Source organism: Prunus avium, chromosome 1, assembly GCF_965620075.1.
Source record: "Prunus avium chromosome 1, drPruAviu1.hap1.1, whole genome shotgun sequence".
Taxonomy (NCBI): domain Eukaryota; kingdom Viridiplantae; phylum Streptophyta; class Magnoliopsida; order Rosales; family Rosaceae; genus Prunus; species Prunus avium.
Window position 1 is genome coordinate 54726264 of NC_142284.1, and position 18909 is coordinate 54745172.

At 36.2% G+C, this 18909-nt stretch overlaps 3 protein-coding genes across 6 annotated transcripts; 1 reads left to right on the top strand and 2 right to left on the bottom strand.

The window, feature by feature from the left end:
- Positions 1 to 1766: 1766 nt before the first annotated feature.
- Positions 1767 to 11832, bottom strand: SECA2 (Preprotein translocase SecA family protein). Of its 4 annotated transcripts, XR_015833121.1 has the most exons (33): positions 11485 to 11831; positions 11257 to 11391; positions 11102 to 11171; positions 10940 to 11004; positions 10674 to 10794; positions 10370 to 10461; positions 10146 to 10211; positions 9910 to 9974; positions 9739 to 9826; positions 9511 to 9576; positions 9256 to 9371; positions 9022 to 9112; positions 8602 to 8685; positions 8398 to 8490; positions 8199 to 8294; positions 8012 to 8097; positions 7351 to 7429; positions 7123 to 7236; positions 6817 to 6912; positions 6685 to 6748; positions 6313 to 6602; positions 6070 to 6125; positions 5514 to 5631; positions 5273 to 5353; positions 4791 to 4870; positions 4004 to 4058; positions 3856 to 3925; positions 3586 to 3775; positions 3325 to 3448; positions 2815 to 2889; positions 2547 to 2737; positions 2153 to 2376; positions 1771 to 2061 (listed from the first exon to the last, which is right to left on the bottom strand). XR_015833121.1 is itself a non-coding variant. In XM_088247543.1 (31 exons), the coding sequence occupies exons 1-31, from the start codon at positions 11659 to 11661 to the stop codon at positions 2573 to 2575; spliced, it is 3168 nt and encodes a 1055-aa protein (XP_088103669.1). In that variant the 5' UTR covers positions 11662 to 11831; the 3' UTR covers positions 2404 to 2572. The 4 variants fall into 4 exon arrangements, 1 of the variants encoding a protein (XP_088103669.1); XR_015833122.1 differs by lacking the exon at positions 7351 to 7429 and having other exon boundaries at positions 1768 to 2061; positions 8012 to 8119; positions 11485 to 11832; XR_015833123.1 differs by lacking the exons at positions 7123 to 7236; positions 7351 to 7429 and having other exon boundaries at positions 1767 to 2061; positions 8012 to 8119; positions 11485 to 11832.
- Positions 11833 to 12243: 411 nt separating this feature from the next.
- LOC148298038 (zinc ion binding protein) lies at positions 12244 to 16214 on the bottom strand. The gene is made up of 7 exons (XM_021950963.2): positions 14522 to 16214; positions 14245 to 14300; positions 13620 to 13889; positions 13279 to 13515; positions 13049 to 13168; positions 12788 to 12916; positions 12244 to 12657 (listed from the first exon to the last, which is right to left on the bottom strand). The coding sequence occupies exons 1-7, from the start codon at positions 16212 to 16214 to the stop codon at positions 12637 to 12639; spliced, it is 2526 nt and encodes an 841-aa protein (XP_021806655.2). The 3' UTR covers positions 12244 to 12636.
- A 71-nt stretch (positions 16215 to 16285) lies between these two features.
- LOC110750609 (keratinocyte-associated-like protein) lies at positions 16286 to 18738 on the top strand. Its single transcript, XM_021950967.2, has 5 exons — positions 16286 to 16436; positions 16837 to 16998; positions 17102 to 17153; positions 17809 to 17875; positions 18486 to 18738. Exons 2-5 carry the CDS (start codon positions 16843 to 16845, stop codon positions 18574 to 18576), a joined length of 366 nt encoding a protein of 121 aa, XP_021806659.1. The 5' UTR covers positions 16286 to 16436; positions 16837 to 16842; the 3' UTR covers positions 18577 to 18738.
- The last annotated feature ends 171 nt before the right edge of the window (positions 18739 to 18909 follow it).

The window sequence follows — 18909 nt, forward strand, 5'->3', positions numbered from 1 at the left end:
ATCCCAGTGTTTAGTCTAGTCCATGACAGTCTAGTCTAACACTAGAGACGTACACCAAACGCAGTACTAGGCTTGTCCAACTTATGCCAATCCAAGACAATCCAAGACAATCCCAGTGTTTAGTCTAGTCCATGACAGTCTAGTCTAACTCTAGAGACGACCATGGCTCAAATGGATATGCTTGGCCTTAAGACTAACACTAGAGACGACCATGAGGATTTATAAAATAAAAAAATTACCCGGCGAGCGCTAAGCACTTTGTGAAAATCGTATAGCCGCACGGCCATACTCTATAAATAGAATATTTCAAATGTATAGCCGGCCGGCTACACTCTACAAATATAATTTTTTTTACAGTATAGCCGCCCGGCTATACCCGTTGAATAGCATAATCTGAATTTCTCATTCTCAATTACTTTAATTAGTAGTTATGTTTTAATTATTATTTACTTACTGAATAATTAGTATTTAAATATTATAATAAATTTATTTGTATTCAATAATGTGTGAGTATTTTGTGTATAATACGTTGATTTTGTGTGTATTATTGAAATTTTTTTATTAAAAACAAGTGTATTAAACATGAAAGTTACGTACGTATGTATACAATACGAGTATTAAATGTGGAAATGCTAAATTCTTTATACGGGTAATAACTCAGGAAAAGTAAAAACTCAAAATAGGACAATAGAGATTCAGATAATGGCTCAATAGTAATAGATTAAACTACTATTATCGATAAACAAAAATTGGGGAAAAAAATATTTAAAAATTAAAAAAAAAAAAATAACAATATCTATGGAAAGAGTATAGCCGTCCGGCTATACTATTTATAAAAAGACTTTAAAGAAAAACTACTCCATTAAAGTCGGACGGCTATACTTTTTTATAAATAAATAAAATCCGACGTACAGCCGCGCGGCTATACTTCACAAAATGGTTTTTTTTTTTTTTTTTTTTGAGGTGATTAATACTTTAGCCTTTTCTAATTTCTTTAATTAGTAATTAGTGTTTAATTATTATTTCTTGTGAATAATTAGTATTTAAATATTTTACTAATTCTATAAATTACTTAATAAATACTAATTAATTATATTACGTATCTTAAATAATTTTGTATCAACTAATTCCTTGTATTCATATTTGTATCAACTGATCCTCAGTTGCCTATCATACATCACTATTGATTCGCGATTTTGGGTTGACAGCCAGGAGTCTGAAGGCCATCAGTTTATGTTAAACACACAAGGCGATATGTGATGAAACCCTTTTCCTACTTAGTCACAATGATAAAGGTTTAACTATTTTAGGGGCTATGTTTGAGGAATATTTTGAAGTTTGGTATGTCTCAACCATAATTTGTAGTCTTAAGAACTATTGGTTAAGTGATCTCTTTGTTTTTCTTATTGATCCACATATGAATTTGATTCATCTTCTTCATTATCTACCATTTTCCTATTATTATTATTTGTCCATTTGCTTTACTGGAAAAAATTGTAATGCCAACTTCTGAATCTACAGTAATGATGGATTGCTGGCTTTTGTGGAGTCGAATATTTTAAATGTATAGCTGTGCAGGTATACTCTTAAAATATATTAATATTTAAAGGATATTTTAAAAGTATAGCCACGCGGCTATACTCGATAAATATATTCAAATACTACACATTTGTTAGGACTTTTTGCGTTGTTCTATAAATTTTTTACGTGACAATTTTGTCAGATTATTTTAGGATTTAGGGCTAAAATACCACTTTAGCCCATTGGGCTAGAGTTATTTCTTCAATTATTTTATTTACACAAACGATATTTAGGAATGAGAATTTAAATTCTTTCCGATACCTCCCATTCTAATGAGGTGGTTTTGCTTAGTACTAACTAATGAATCACAAATTAGACAAGACTCAGCTCATCAGTAGTATTAGCAATTTTAGTGTATTCCCCAGAATCTTGGGCTGCAAGCTTCTTTCGCAATCCCACCAACTCTTCCCCAGCATCACATATATGGGCAGAAGCTTGCCAGCCAGACAAAGTTGCCCCTTCCATGCTGTCAACATAGTCCTGTAAAAGGTGCAGCCATTTAGAATTTACAATACTTGACACTTACTTTCGTCATTCTTTTTCTAAAGCAAAATCAGTTGCATAAACTTACTTCTTTTGTGTACGATCTGGCAAGGAAGAAACTTTTTACAGGTGTCTTCTGATCAGGTCTAAACGGATCTTTTCCAGATGCCTCCCGATAGAGAGATTGCCCAATTTTGACAACAGATGACCAAGTGACTTCTCAACCTTGGAATGATGGGAATAAAGCCAAAACCTTGAATTGAAATTTTCAAAAAGATGCAAATCACGGTTCTTTGGAACGACCATCCAAAACTGCAAGATTATACATCCCAAGTATGATTCTTTAGGGCCCCAAAGCCGTTGACAAATTAATGTATAACTTTATTATTGTAGCCCCAGTAAGAATAGACAGTGAAATCTAGGCAGCCTGTTACCGGAAGGAAAAATTTATAAACGAAGAAAAATGTAGAGCAATTACATACATTTTAATGTGTCAAGAATTCCATATTTATGATAGAAATATTTCTTGGGACTCCATTGGGGATGACCAATACTGCAAAAGTGATTCTACTGTCAACCTTCGTGTTGCACTAAGCATAGATATGAAAAATCGACAACCATCAATTTTGTATTCTTCAAGAGGATTCCTGTGCCCAAAACTCCTTACGTTTACCTGCCAGATATTCCATGTAAGTCCATGACTATGGACAAGCTAGATGAAAGTCAAACCAACAACAGATTACATAATACCGCTGAACTGAGTCTGTTCATGTTTACAAGATGGTCCCTCCAGAAACAATCAAGGGTTTTCACCAGAACTGCTCTCTGTTTTCAGATGAAATTTTAGTTAAGAAAAAAAATTAATTGTTAAAAGGAACACTATAAAAACAGGTAAGGGGCTGGTAGTTCTACTAAAGAACAAATGAGCATAATAACTACTGATAAGAAAATCTGTAAGCAAAACGATTATTCTACTTCTAAACTTAAACCTAGAAAACTGGAATTTCTACCTGGAATCAAAGTAAATAATACCATTTCTAGAGCAAACTCAAACTCAAACTCATTTATTTAGAACCATTAAGCAGGTGTCATATTTACGTAATCATATAGCAACAAATCTTCCAACTTAGAGGTGCAGGTATATTTTTTTTCTTCTTAAAGGCAATATAATCATAAGTTAATAGATCCATGTTAGCATTCATCACCTATTGTAGATATGAAAAAAATAAATTAAAGTATGCTTGACGAGAAGATTCTTACTTCAACTTCCTTCACATATGCATCATCATAACCAGAATCTTCAACAACATCCAAGTATGAAACAATTAAAAAATCTCCAAGGTACTTGCGGAGGAGGCTAGTAGTAGCATGGTACCGTCCGTTCCTACATTAGACATATCAGGGGATGATAAAACTCATAATATTGTAAAAAGTAAAAAGCAAAAAAGAAATGACAGAAAATAAATATAGCATGATCAAATATGGGTATTATGCGCACACACAAGCACAGAGTTCACTCACTTAGTCAAATCATCAGAGCATATAGCAAGCCAACGTTTCAATGAAGAGCTCTTCTTGCGGATTCCTCTGAAGGCCTTTGGAGGTCTTGGCAAGTTTGGAAGGTGAATGTCATCAAGATCTATAGAGTTTAGTTCATGTGAGTGTGCTAGAGATTTTAATAAAGCTTCCTCTGTAATTCCTGCAAATGAATCTGGAGAATATCCATTCCATGAGAATTTATGTCAAACAAACCAGGAAATGCAGGACAAGGATAATAATGTATCAGCTCACCATCCAGTAGTTTCCCAGAAATTGTCATAAACTCCTTCAAAAGCTTACCCAAACTCCAATTTCTCGGATGCTATTAAGCAGTAGGGAATCAGTAAGATGAATTAGTGGACAGCAGTATACAACATCCTATTTGAAAATCTCACACTACCTTCAGTGCGTTAACATTTGCAAAGACAATTTCATCTACCACTGCTTGCATGTACCTATTATCGACTTCCATTGAGTCAATTAACAACAAAGGTGCGGAAGGAAATGTGCTATTTGCACGTTAAATCGAATAGGAGAATTTAGTAAAAACAAGAATATGAAACTCAGCTAGATTTATTAACAAATAAAGCAAAGATGTATAAAATATGAAAAACAGGCCAAGCAACATATGGTCGCAGCAATCAGTAATACAAAGGCATGCTTACTAATATACACTATCTATTTATTTTTAACACAAAGGCATTCATACATTGATAATTTGTTTTGGATGTTGTCACACTTAGCAACCTCAAGTTTTCCTATGCTTCAGATTGTAATATATACTGATTCTCTCAGCTACCTTTAGGTGATATGACTCAGTTTTGCATTCTGGGGCACACTTTCTAAATTTATTTGTAACATCGCTAAATACTGCAAACAAAGAGGCTTAAAAGTTAAACTAGTTATCAACAATCTTCCTTTGACCAGGTAAAACCATTTTTCTCGATGTCTATTGCTTTGAATTTTTCACCGATATCCAAGTGTCTGTACGAACAAGCATGCTATTGTAAACTGATTACCTACTGTATTCTAGTTCAAAATAGCAATACATTTGAAGGACTCACACAATGTTTAGAATAGTGAGTGTTTATTAATTAAGAAGTTTAAGTAACACACAAAATGCTACTATATTTGGGTGATAAATTAGATGGCAGCGAGAATGAAGTTGGTGAGACTCAGAAACTTACTGGAATATGTGCTGGGAACAACTTTCATTATCACCAGTTAAAATGGACTGTCTAAGTTCATAGACATGCTTTCTCTGTACCTGGGAAAAGGGAATAAACAATTCAATAAGCAACAAGGCAAGAGTCTTAATCATTTAAGCTTGACATGCAATGATTGAATTCAGATTAGAAAGGACCTTTTTTTCTTTCTTTTCTTTCCTATTTTTGAATTTATGCATGTAATTTTCATGCAAGATGCATTGCTTGTAATTTGCTAGCTAATATCAAAGATCTCCATGATTGAGTACTTAAAATCATACAAAAGGCAATGTAACTCAATTTCTCATGGAAATTATGAATTACAAAGTCTACTATACTCCTCCCCAGTGAAGAAACTTTAGAACTGAATAAATGAATATGATTAAGAACAAGTTTACTCAGTGTTTGTGAATTGTGCAGCAGTTAGCACTCCAGTAAAGACATTGTTATTCACAAACGCATACCTCTAATACTTCATCAAACTCAACAAGGCTCTTCCTTATGCCAAAGAAGTACTTCTCTGCATTAATTTGCAGGGCCAGGAGCTAAAATTGTAATGGTACAAGTTAATAAAACGCAGATACTGTTAGAGAGAGAGAGAGAGAGAGAGAGAGAGAGAGAGAATTAATTGAGACCCATCAAGCAGGCTCAGAAGATCAGATAAAGTGGAATGAGTTGATCATGAACATGAGATTTGCCAATTACCTGTTTAACAATTGCATCACCTTCAATTGGCATATCCTCATCATTTGTAATTTTGGAAATAAGCCTCACAGCCCACTCAGTATCAAAATTAAACTTTTGAAACATCTCGTCCTGCAAACTGTTACATAAATGAACAAATAATAAGGTATGGAATGATGGAATCTTCTTAAACTTCATGCTCTGCATGAGTTTTACAATAGTCTCAAAACAAGTGCAGTTAAAGAACGATTGTGGAGTCGGACCAGAAGGTTGCATGGTTCAATGCAGGCCAACAATAAAGATGGTTACATATACATAAATCATGACTAATCAGCGACTCAACCAGTCTGACAGGTCAGTTTGGTTCTTAAAACATTGATTGAGATAAAGCAATGTTGACTGAGCAGAGGAGAGCTATGCTAACTTGGCCAGGTTTTTCTTTATTTTTATCATGAGACCATCTCAATAAACATTAATAGACCAAAAAAATTTTAGACCCACAAACCACGTCCACGTCTTTGTGTGAGCATATGCATGATGACTCCGTGCAAGCCTAAATCACTGAAGAGTGAATTACCTCACCATAAATCGTGTTGATCCAGGGTCACCTTGCCTTCCTGCTCTGCCTCGAAGCTAACATAATAAAGATAAAATTGTCAAAGGAAAGAAAGAACCGATATATAAAAGACAACTCTTGACAGTTCCCAAAATGGAATTGGAAATCCACATCAAATCTAAATTCACTTCATGCCAAAACTCATGCTTCATGAGTAAATGGTAATAAAATATGATTTTTAAAATGTACGCCAAAAACAATCACCTGGTTATCTATTCTCCGAGACTCATGCAAAGATGTTCCAATCACATGAAGACCCCCAAGCTTTTTTACTTCAGACCCTTCTTTGAGACAGTGTACCTCGCAATCCTTCAGAACTGACAGATATGCAAGTGCAATTGTAGGGCCAAGAGGGTACATCTCCGACTGTTCATCAACAAGCCTCTCTAACTCCTTCAAATCCCTTGACTGACTCATTTCCACAGACTCTGATATCATAGATTTTGCCTCCTTATATGTCCAGCTCTTGCCTTCATTTTTCGAAACATACTTAGCTGCACAATCCATAAAATATTAAAGATTTTATATATGCATCTATATAAGCATAAAATATTTTGTCAAAGAGCAGTCACAAACCCATTAACGCTGTCTTAGCCAGAAAAGCTAATGATGATGGACCGACCTTTATCTTGGACAATACCTACAACAAATGATTAATTAGAAATAGAATCAATTTGGTCTGTAGCTTACAGTTAAAAAATGAATCACCTTTTGTGAAATTGCCTCTCCATCAACGTCAACATTAGGAGCTTCTCGTGTCAGGAACGAAATTAAACTGTCCTCTATGATCTCTTTTGCAAGCATCTTCAATCATAACAAGTACACAACTAATTAAATCCACCTTTCTAGTTTCTACTTATCCACAGAGGCTCCAAACAAGGATGCATTAGATAAAAGGATAGATGCATATGCATGAAATACATGTTCCCAATTTCATAAACTCCTGGAAATAAAGTACGGGTTCATTTACACCAGTACATTTTGAATCAATTAGCAATGGACAAGGGCACCTACTTTTGGATTTCCTCCTAGAATTATGTCAGTGCCTCTGCCAGCCATGTTGGTTGAAATGGTAATGGCATATTTTCGTCCTGCTTGGGCAACAATTTCAGCCTCCCTTGCCGCATACTGATGAGAAATGTATATGAACACGACATTAATGTAAAAACAACCAGTCAAATGGGTACTAAAGTAAAAGAGAATGGTAGACTACATCCACATGTAAGGTCCAATTAAGTTAACCTTAGGCCGTGCATTTAGAACATTGTGTGGGATATTCTGCTCCTTCAGTAGATCAGACAAGTACTCAGAATTCTCAACACTGCATTATGAAGATGAGAAATCATAGTTACAGATCAGCTGATGTCTGCATACTCAAAACATAAATTTGACCAAAATAATTATGTCTCCTTGTACCTAAATGTATGCAGTGTAAATATGATTAGATGAATCCAACAAAATCCAAGTAATTAGCATCAAGGATATTACATTTGATCCAAATACCATTGGAATTTCTATAAAAAGCCCAAACAAAAACATGCCTCCACACATATGTAACCACATTGAAAAAGTTTGAAATAGAAACTGAGAAAAAAGTTTCAGCAGCATTATCTGAAATACAAGAGTACTTTCTGATTCAACTACGTTTTATATCACAAGTTGTCCCTCCATGACCTAATTAAATAACCTACAGGGCCGGGAAGATTATAAAAGGCACCAAAAATGCTTCATTATCCATGAAATAACACAAAATTCTCCAGTTCACAAAGTACAAAATCTAAAAAGTTTTGGATGCTTATAATCTATGATCACTGACACATAAGAATGTATAACATAGCAGCAGCGTATATTAAAATCACAGCAAACCAAGTCCATGAAATTAAACAGATTAGATTGGATTTACCTGGTGCTCCCAACTAAAACAGGACGCCCCTGTCTGAACATGTATTCCACCTCTTGACGAACATATTCCCACTTCCCTTGAGCAGTCTAAAAAAATACAAACCGAAACCTTCAGTCAAGTTGATGATAGACTTTAAATGGAGGTATATATATCAGATAAAATTGAGGTTAAGCGTTAAATATCCTACCGCAAAAGCTTGAATAGGTAAATCATTACGAATGTTTGGCAGATTTGTTGGTACTTCAATAACTGGCACTTGGAACATTTTCAAGAACTCTTTCTCCTGAAATGATCGAGGAGAATTTAACATTAAACATGCAAATATGAATATTTGCAATTAATTCCTTTAGAAAATACAATGTCAAAATGATTGTAAACAGGCATACTTCAGTTTTTGCAGTCCCAGTCATCCCTGAAAGTTTTGGGTAGAGCTTGAATAGAGATTGATAAGTGATTTGTGCCACAACCACCGAATCAGCCTAAAAGGTATACTGATATTACAACTTTGAACTAAGACGGAATATTCTCCAGGTAATGAATTATAGGTGCAGAAAAACTTCAAGCACTAATTGTCCAACTTTCAGATGTACCTGAATCTTCAAGCCTTCTTTAGCCTCCACAGCCTGATGAATCCCCTCAGACCACCGTCTCTTCTCTTCAACTCTGCCAGTTAGCTGAAAATATTTTAAGAACTTCAGTTTCTATTTCAATGAGACACTCAATTACTAATTGTTATAAAATGCAGCATCAATGAATTTATGTTCCGCATTTCTTTCTATTATTCTATCCCTTCTGCTGTCAATATAAGCAACATGATGATTAGATCCAAGACAATTCACAATCCATAAAAGTGGCATTGGGTATAAATTATAACCCACTTCTCGATTGAAACTAGAGAAATGTCAACATATTGGTCTTTCTTAATTTATTTAAGGTACCTAAAACTATGATGCATAACACAATTTATCTTTTGCAAATACAATTCTGCATAATCTAAATAGAAATCATACCTCATTTATTATGAGAGCCTTCCCATTTCTGACAATATATTGCACATCTTGCCGATAGAACTCTTTAGCCTTCAATGCATTCATCACAAATCTACACATGTCAAATTTCATGCCTAAATTAAAAAGTTGAAACAAATGCAAGATATTTTATAACTATAGATTCGAACCCCACCTCAAAAAAAAAAAAAAAAAAAAGGAAGAAGTTAAAATTAAACATATACTATACACCTTTACCTAGCCCACGGATCATTTTCATCCCATAAGTCATTTGTTTCAAGGGCCATCTCAGCAAGAGCTATTCCTTCTTCAGTCAACTCAACTGAGTTATCTTTAAGTTCTACCTTGTAATGCTGTAGAACCGATGATTGTGAGACATAAATAATTCTTGACATTTAATAGAAAAAAATATACATATACATGCATTGGGAAAATAAAATGAATACCTACAGAAGAGTAAATCTGAAAATAAAAGGAAGAGACTATACTCACAATGTCTCGCACAAGCAAATCAGCCACTTTAGCAGCAACAGGATAGCGTGCAGCATCCTTACTAGCCTGAGAAAGAAGGACAAGCATCAAAAAATCATAAATCTACAACAATGAGCTCTTTCTTTAAATGGAATTACACATTACCACGCCACATTGAGCCACTACAAAATAGTAAGCATTCGCACTATTACATAAAGATATTCTATAAAGAAACATTAGAAAACTTACCTCTCCACTAATTAGCAACGGATTTCGTCCTTCATCAATAAGAACTGAGTCAACTTCATCAACTATGGCAAAATGAAATGGCTTTGGCCTGTTTTTTACACAGCAAAACTGCTAATAATTATTTTTTTATTAAAACAAGTATTTACAAAACTAAAATTATTTGAGATGTACCATCTCATAACAAGTTGCCCACTGCTTCCAGCAAGGTTATCTCGTAGATAGTCAAAACCAAGTTCCTGAGTAACTCATTATGAATGAGATATCAGAAAGAAAGCAATTTTCAATTTTTTTTGGATGGAATGCACTAACTCATAATCATCTACACCAAGACTAGAAGACGTTTTAACATAAAAGCATAAAAAGTAAAATAAATGCAATACTACCAACAAGCAGTAGAATTGACTTACCGAATTATTAGTGTAAGTTATGTCACAGCTATAGTTGGATCTCCTCTCTTCAGCTGTCATCCCCCTCTATGTTGCAAATATGAATAAATGCACAATAAATATTAAAATAAAATATACATAAATTGCAAGGTAATCATTTGCAGGCTGTCATGTCCCTAGAATCACGTATCTGGAATCAAGTCTATTGCAGAGAGATAAAAAAATATACAGAGACAGAAAATTACCTGAACAAGGCCCACAGTAAGACCTAAGAAGCGATGAACACGACCCATCCACTCAGCATCTCGTTGAGCAAGGTAATCATTTACAGTTACCACTGTGTTGAGAGAGAGAGCATTAAAAAAAACATTTTAATTTCTGAAAGTTCCCAACAAAAAGAAAAAATAATATGCAAGAGTTTGTAACACACTGCAGATTACATTTGCATAGAAATGTACCAGTGGAGACAATTTGGACATTCCATCCATTCTACAACTATATCTGTATCCAAATCACAAAATTTCTATTACAACCAACACAGAAGCATACCATGAACACCTTCACCAGTCAGCGCATTAAGATATGCTGCTAATGTGGAAACTAACGTTTTTCCTTCTCCCGTTTTCATTTCTGCAATGGACCCATCATGAAGCACCGCCCCACCTATAATCTGGCATCAAAATTGACAACATATACAAACATAAAAAGTGAACATTACGTTAATAAATACACATAAAGTTACATATGTAGATAAAGCTATATGCACAAGCACAACAAATGTAACTGTGAACAAATTAAGAGCGAGAAATAGGGACCTGCACATCGAAATGACGCATACCGAGCTTCCTTTTTGCAGCTTCACGAACGACAGCAAAAGCCTCTGTAAATATGCATAATTCAAGGAACACAATTACTCCAAAAATTAAAAATCCCATATGACATTGTAAAATCATCTAGTAAGTAGAGAAGATTGCAACCAGCTTGGATATCTGCAAGTGTCTCGCCCTTCCCCAGCCTTTGCCGGAACTCTGCAGTTTTAGCAGTAAGCTACAGAAAACAAACACAACCCACTATTCAAATAGCCAAAAGAAATCCAATAGAACAAACAACAAGGGAAGGTAAACCAACAAACCTGGTCATCGGTGAGTCTCTGAATTTGGGGCTCAAGGGAGTTAACAGAGCTCACAAGGCGGTAATAGTCCCGAACAACCCAGCTGTTTAAACTAGTAACGTCACTCCAAGTTTTCGTAAGAAGACCCAAATTTTCCTAAAACAAACACAACCCATGCAAGCATATCATCAAACATGTGATGGGCAATTCAGATAGAGCGAAAACTAGGCTTGGAAGATGAAAACTTACCTTAAGAGACGCAGAAATGGGGGTGCGAGTGAGCCTGAGACGACGCTGTAGAGGCCTAGACAAAGTATGAAATGAAGAAACGGAGTGGGGGTGGTTGGTGAAGACGAGGGTGGAGCGTTGTGGGAGTGGTTTCAGGGACAGAAAACAGGGGCTTTGGAGGCAAGGAAGGGTTGCCATATCATATCAAGCTCTGGGTTGTCAAAGTGAAGCCAAGTAGAAAGCGGGAACCCTCTATTCAGCTACTAAGGTCAGTACGATTTCCAGGCAGCAAGAGTGAGAGAGAAGAACTGGAGTGTACCGTTTAGTCCGTTAATTTCCCCCTGCTCAAATCAAATGGTGAAATCACTGAAATGAAATTATTATTTATTTATTTAAGTTAAATGATATCTTAAATGGAAAAAGTGGAAGAGAATAGTGAAATATTCAAAATTTCACAAAATGCTCTTAGTTAATGAAAATATTAAGATATAAAACTATTCATTAAATTAGAATAATATAGTAAATTAATATTTTTTTTCATATTTAAAAAATTAAAATAAGAATATGAGTCTTATTTTCATGAAAGAAAACTAGATCTATTTTCTCTTACTTAATTCTAAAATGAAAAAATTTAAACAATATATATACTTAAAAAAAATTAATTGTTTTTTTATAAATTTTTTAATGAATTATGATATTTTATCTTTCATATATGATGATCCCATGTATGTTCCTGCGCCAATCTGTGTATTGATATGCGTAGAAGGTGCTGAACAACACTTTAGGCTAACACACGCATTATATTGTGACTTTGTATTACTATGTACAAACATTGTTTCTTCCCAACAGAAAATACATAATCTTTTGTATAACATGTTTCTCCGTTGTGAACTTTGTATTTACATTAACCAACATTTTGAAAGAAAAAGATATCCTTGTTTTTGCACGAAATTGTGTATCTGCAGGACTGGTACGTTGCTGGTACAATGTGCAAACATGCCAGCAGCAGCATAATGCAGTCTGTAACACTCTTCGACAGGGGATTCAAAGTTCAATCTATCGACAATGCACAGACCGGTGGTAGATCTCCCGAATCAACGAGCACTCAGCATCAGCTAAGCTTAATCAACAGTAGAAAACAAACACACCATAACAGCATTGCCTAACGGTTGGTCATTTTGCCAAGTAAAACACCTGCAGCAATCAAAGTATGTGATCCAGAATTTTATCATGGTTTTACCAAAAAAGGAAAAAGAATTTTATCATGGTAAACGGAAGACAAGATACTCATCACCTAAAAAGAAGTGAAAAGAAGAGAGCATACCATGATGTTCCTATTAGCATGTCCAACAAAAAGCTTTCCTTGCCAGCTTAACAAAGTTGTTATGACAGAATCACAGGGGATAGATCCAACAGGCCTGTAATCTATTTGAATCTCATCGCCAGACAATTCCTGTGACATGCAAATGAATTTGTAAGAATTCTTAAGTGTGATGACATAGCAAACCAGCTTCATCTGATAAAAATATCAGAAATTAAAAATAAATAAAAAAGAATGGGATGAAACCATATTTTGCACATGTACCTGTATGTTTACAGTTTTATCCCAGCCTCCTGTGAAAAGCCATTTGCCTTCCATGCCACTAGCAAATACTGCACGATTGTGCATTTTAATGGATTTCATGAACACATCATTCCTCCAGACCTGAAGAAACCCAAAAAATAAAGGCCTATTTAAGTGAAAATTTAATCATGAAATGATGATTATTATCTTAAGAAGAAAAGGAAGATATCGCAGTGAGGATTAAGGGCAACCTTTACACATCCATTTTCATGGGTTGCTATAAGCAAATGCCTGTCAACAGCAAGAGATAAGACAGAGGTCACAGTTCCAGATGTGTCTTCCTCTAGTACTGTCAAAGGACTGTGATCGCTAAGACTCCATAATCGGATGGTTCCATCCCAACTTCCGCTATAAAGAACACCATCACAAACTGCAAGTGTTGAAACTACTGATCTATGACCAGACATGGTGCATGACAGGGTGCCATCCTGAAATTTTTCAAAGGAGAAAAAGGTTTTTTTTCCACTTAAAATCTGAAAAGATGCATATAAATAGAAAATAACAGAAAATTTTATTAATGCAAACCCCTCACCCGTACTGACCATGCTTTTACTGTTCTATCTCCGCTGCCAGTATAAACATATCCATTTCTGGAGGCCAAGGCATGAATACCACTAAAGCGCCAATCTTTCTCCTCATACAATATCTTTAAAGGCTCTTGCCCAAGAGGGGTACATGTGCCCCAGATAAATATGCCACCTCCACTGTCACCACTGATGCACAGGGGCTGCTCTTCATCTACATAAATGAGAGCCTTGATGGCATGCTCATGACCTTTAAATGTATGTACATGAGAGAAGTCCTGCATGGAATTTGCCATGACAGAACTTAGTGAAAGGGAAAACATGGAGAAAGTGCTTGTTGTGTGCATATATTCACCACATATTTGCAAGCATACAAACATAATAATCAACATTCCCCACCTTGTCAAATCATTAAGATATCAAGCGTTCAGTAAGCAGATCAATAAAGAAAAGCTGCATTTCTAAGTTTAATACATTAGAAGAAATTATTTGGTAGATGTGGTAGCAGGAAACTACTCATGTTTGTACATGAACACACACATGCTCACACACAAAGAAACTGCATAAAGATGGTTCCACTTTAATCTCACGAAAAAACCAACTCCAAAAATTACAGCCGTTTTGAGTCTGTACCTGTAAAGACCATACATGGATGGTTTTATCAAATGAGGAGCTAAACAGAAGTTCCCCTACAAGAAAGAAGTGAAAATACAAATAAAATGTCAGATACTTGATGAATAAAAAAAAGTGTGCAAGCATCATGACTAGAGACTAATGTATAAATCTATGTATCTTTCGTCCAGAAGGGAGCACTTCAATATCAATTTTCAGACCCTCCAGCAGCATGAACACTTCTTAATGGAAACAGTATGAGATATGCAATCTAAAAAGTACTCTGTAATAATTCTACCTCCAACAGCTAATCCTGTAATGGAGTCACGATGGCCCTGCATAACTTTAGATTTGACCTTCCCCTCTGCGAGGCCATCAACAACACCATTGTTAGTCCTCTCATCCCCAACTTGATCAAAATCTTCTCCTCCACTGACATTACTTCCTTGCAACTCATTTTCTTTCTGTGTTTCTGATATTTGCTTGGGTATATGACACAGTTCCCCCAGAATCAAGCAACAATTTGTGCTCTCGTCCTTAACTACCCCATCCAAACCGGCCGTGATATCACATCGAGGTTTAATAATCAGTTCCCTAATGCATTTCATCACATCAATCACAAGTGGTCGACTTTCTGGATTGAAATTCAAACAATTGCAAAGATTCTCTTTCAGTGATGCATATTCTGAACCGAATCTAATCTCCAGCAAAGCACTAACTCTTTCAATCCAGCTTGCATGAGTTGAATGATCACGAAAAAGGTTTTCACTAGTTTTCACAATCTCTTCACTAAATTCTTTTCCAAGAAGCAGCCTCACCAACACACAAGCTAATGAATAAACATCCGAGCCATATCCAACCAGATATCTTGAGCTGTCACATTCTACTGCAATGCCTTCTTTCTGCAACGCCTCAAACAACACCTCTGGGCTAACGAAAACGTCATCTTTCAATAACTTCCCAAAGGTCACTCCCAATACTTCAGCATCAATTCCCATTGTACCAGAAACAGAATCTACAACACTTCTCCAAGCCTTCCTTCCTGTCACCAAGACTTCACTCAAATCCACAAAAACGTGACCAAAATCATCGAAACCAAAGCATGAAACACCAGAACAACCAGAAGCAAACCCCTCTGAGTGCAAACCAGTCACTGCCTCACACACCTCCATAGCAATCATTGCAAAAGCAGACAACCCATCTTTACCAAAACCATCCCCATCTCTCAACTCATTCAACTTCTCTGAAAAACTCCCATTTCTTCTCTCACACACCACATACAAAAACCCATCTTCCGAATTACCCCACAAGCCATAAACTTTACCAACTTTCCTACACTGTCTCACAGAAGCTCTAAGCAACAGACCCAATTCGTTTCTCTCTCCCTCTCTCATTCCACTCAAACACTTCATAACCCTTGCAATGTAACTAAACTCAAAACCAGAACTACCCGAATTCGGTAATGAACCAACCTGAACAAAGCTCACACTCTGATCCTCTCTAAAATAAACCCGACCCGACCCCAAACCAAAACCAGAACCAGAACCAGTTCTTCCTTTCAACACAGTACAGAGCCCATCTCTTGTTACATCACCAACTTCTGTTTCCACCGATAGGGAGTCGTTCGGAAGCACCCACTCCTTCCAGGTGTCATAAAACTCATCGGACCAAATGCGAGGCAGGAATTTACAAACTCCATCGGTGGATTGTTTTTGGGGATTCTGGGAACTGCGAGAATTAGGGTTAGGGTTTAGGGAGAGGGAGAAGGAGAGGAGGTCGATGTTCTTGGGCAGAGCGGTGGGGCCCAGTGGGGGGTACTTAACAAGTTGGGTGCACGCCGGGCAGCGAATAGTCTCAGGGTAGCGCTCGGGAAGCCTGACCAGGCAGGCCTCGCACGCCGAGTGACCGCAGGCGAGCACGCGCGGAATTGTGTACTCGCCGTCGTAGTTCTGCAAACACACCGGGCACTCCGGCAAGTCCAGCGACTCCATCTCTCCATTGCCTCCAAACGACATCGTTTTGCCCTTATAGTTTTTGGTTTTCTTTTTGTTGGACGTTTTTGTCCCGCGAGTTTTCCGTATTATCGAAATTGCCCTTCTCAATTATATAACTCTTGGGCTCACCGAAACGCGACTCTGCTGATCGAGTTGTGACGGAAGGGAGATCTAAGACTGTAAGTAAGAGCTCATCGGTAGCTACACTGCTATTCTGAGGTACGTTTTCTGTTTGGTTGCTGAGAAATGTGCTCGCGCTCAAATGAACCTGCTTTTACAGTTGCATTTGTTTAGGGTATTGATCAGCTGATTTTCATTTTGGTTGATCACACGAAAAATTCTGACGTACATTAGAAATCTGTACTCAAATTATTGTTTTGGGCATGAAAAAGTCTGTATTTTTATGTAAATTTAATGGTGAATTTGAGATCTGGTGCGGTTTTAGTCCCATTTTGTCAAAATTGTACTGTGCAAGATAACAAATTGATGAACGCGTGCAAGCCCATTTTCCCTTTTCTTTTGATTTAATTGGTGCTTTTTATTTTTATTTCTCTGCAACTGAGCATTTCTGAGCTTCTTCTTCTTGTTGTTGTTGACTTTGTTTCTTGTGGTCAACTAGGAGTTCATGGCGGGGCCGGGTAGTTCCATGTTGTATTCCTTCCTTCTGTTCACTGTCATTCTATCACTTCAACAGATGTACAGAGGGAAGCTAGCATCAACAGAGTTGTTTACCATTCTTGGGGGTTTCATTAGTTCTCTCCTATTCCTTGTGCTCTTCACAGTAAGTTCAAAGCTCTTTATTATTATTTTTTTCAGAAAAACTTTATTGTTTATTATCCTGCATAACAAGCTTATATCCTTGCCATTGGTTTCTGTTGTTGCAGTTCATTGGAAATCTCCAAGAAACAAGTGGCGTAAGGACTGGCTGGGGTGCCGGTGAGTGTGTGTTGGCTTGAATTTGTTTGTTACTTGGAGAGTCATTGTGAATTGGAATTTCTTAAAATGCCACCCCCTTATATTTCATACAATTGAGCGCATTTTGTAGAATGTCATTGCTCAAGGAAGTTTCATGCTTTCATTTTGTTGGATTTGACAACGTGCTTGTCCTAGTTATGTTCTCTCTTTTCTTATCTAAGCTATTGAAGTACACTGTCTTTGTTCATATGAGTGAGCCACCAGTGATATGGTACTGTCACCAGCACATTCTCTAGGAACATATAGAACTTCATGCATGACCTAGGTGTCGCCAGTGATATGCTAACTGCTTGCTCCATGACATCTCTAGGTTGTTTCCACTGTGACCAACCCTCTCTTTTTTACATATTTCTTTGATGTTTGACAGAAAATGAACAAGATAAAAAGATTAAAAACAAAAGGATGCTTCATATTATAAAGAAAATGATTACAAGAGGGTTTGCAACTCTTATATTATAGTAGCCTACTATATCAGTTTTCTCATGTTTGGGATTTCCTAGTTGGGAAGAGAAAAGAAGATGGATGAAAGTTTAGTGCAAGATTCAAGATGCTTCCTATTAAAGGTGTCTAAAAACTTTTTTTGTGGTGACCAAAATTAGCTATTTTTCATTTGCAGTTATTATAGCAGAAGCAGTTGCTCTTATTGCTGCTGGCACTGTCCATCGAGTTTGTATCACAACATGGTAAGTTAGTTTCATGATCAACTATACATTTGATATATTCTTACATGAGCATGTTCTGGAGAACATGTTTGGGTGCAGTCCTCTTATAGATAGGGAGCCAGACATTTTCGGTGGGCCTACGCAAGGCAAAGCATAATTTTACTATGTTTTTCATTGGAGAAAAAGGTGCCCTAGAAAAAAAAGTCACAATCATCAGTAATTGATTAAAAAAGTATCTGACATTCTAAAATCAAACTTTAACACAGGTATTTGCATTCAAAAGCTTTTGAATAATAAATTATGCTCAGGTAGTACCTGGTATTAAGTTTTTGGTGTACAAATTGAACAGAAAGGTTTATGGTCAAGTGCATGCAATAAACTTTATTGAATTAAACCGAAAAAAATATATGTTGTATACTTGAGTTTGAGTGTGGTTTCAAAAAGAGAAATTAGGAAGAAGAGGGGGGATTATTATTTCTGCTCTATCTCCATTTTTTGTCATAATAAGAGATTTAAATTTGGAATTTTTGAAAGATATGCCTCCGTTCATATGATTGACTGATGAACTTTTTGCGACTCTTGGAGATGTATATGCTGACAATATTGTTAATGATCTAATTTTTGTATGCAGTTTCTTGTTTTCAGCCGGATTACTGTACGAGGTCAACAAGCTTTCAGGGATAATGCTTGCCAAAAGTGAATCTAAATCGAAAAGGCACTGAGTCTACAGTGTAGGATTTGATGATCAGCTGTTCTGAAATTTTGTTGTTTCCTTTCCTTCTAATTATAATTCAGAGATAGAACTAAAACTAAAAAAGAGTATCATTTTTATATGTATCAGTTCTTTGTCAATTATACAGACTCCGAAAGATGTCATTTGATGCGTTGCTAGTTTTACCCGCTTATTTAAGCCTTGAGATATAAGCTTCAACAGGGCATACATATGAGTTTCTTTACTGCAGATTTTTATTCTTATTTACTGTTGATCGTGGATTCAACATTAGGTCCTTTAGGTGCTGCAAAGTTTACCACCAAAATGGTTTACCTCTAATTAG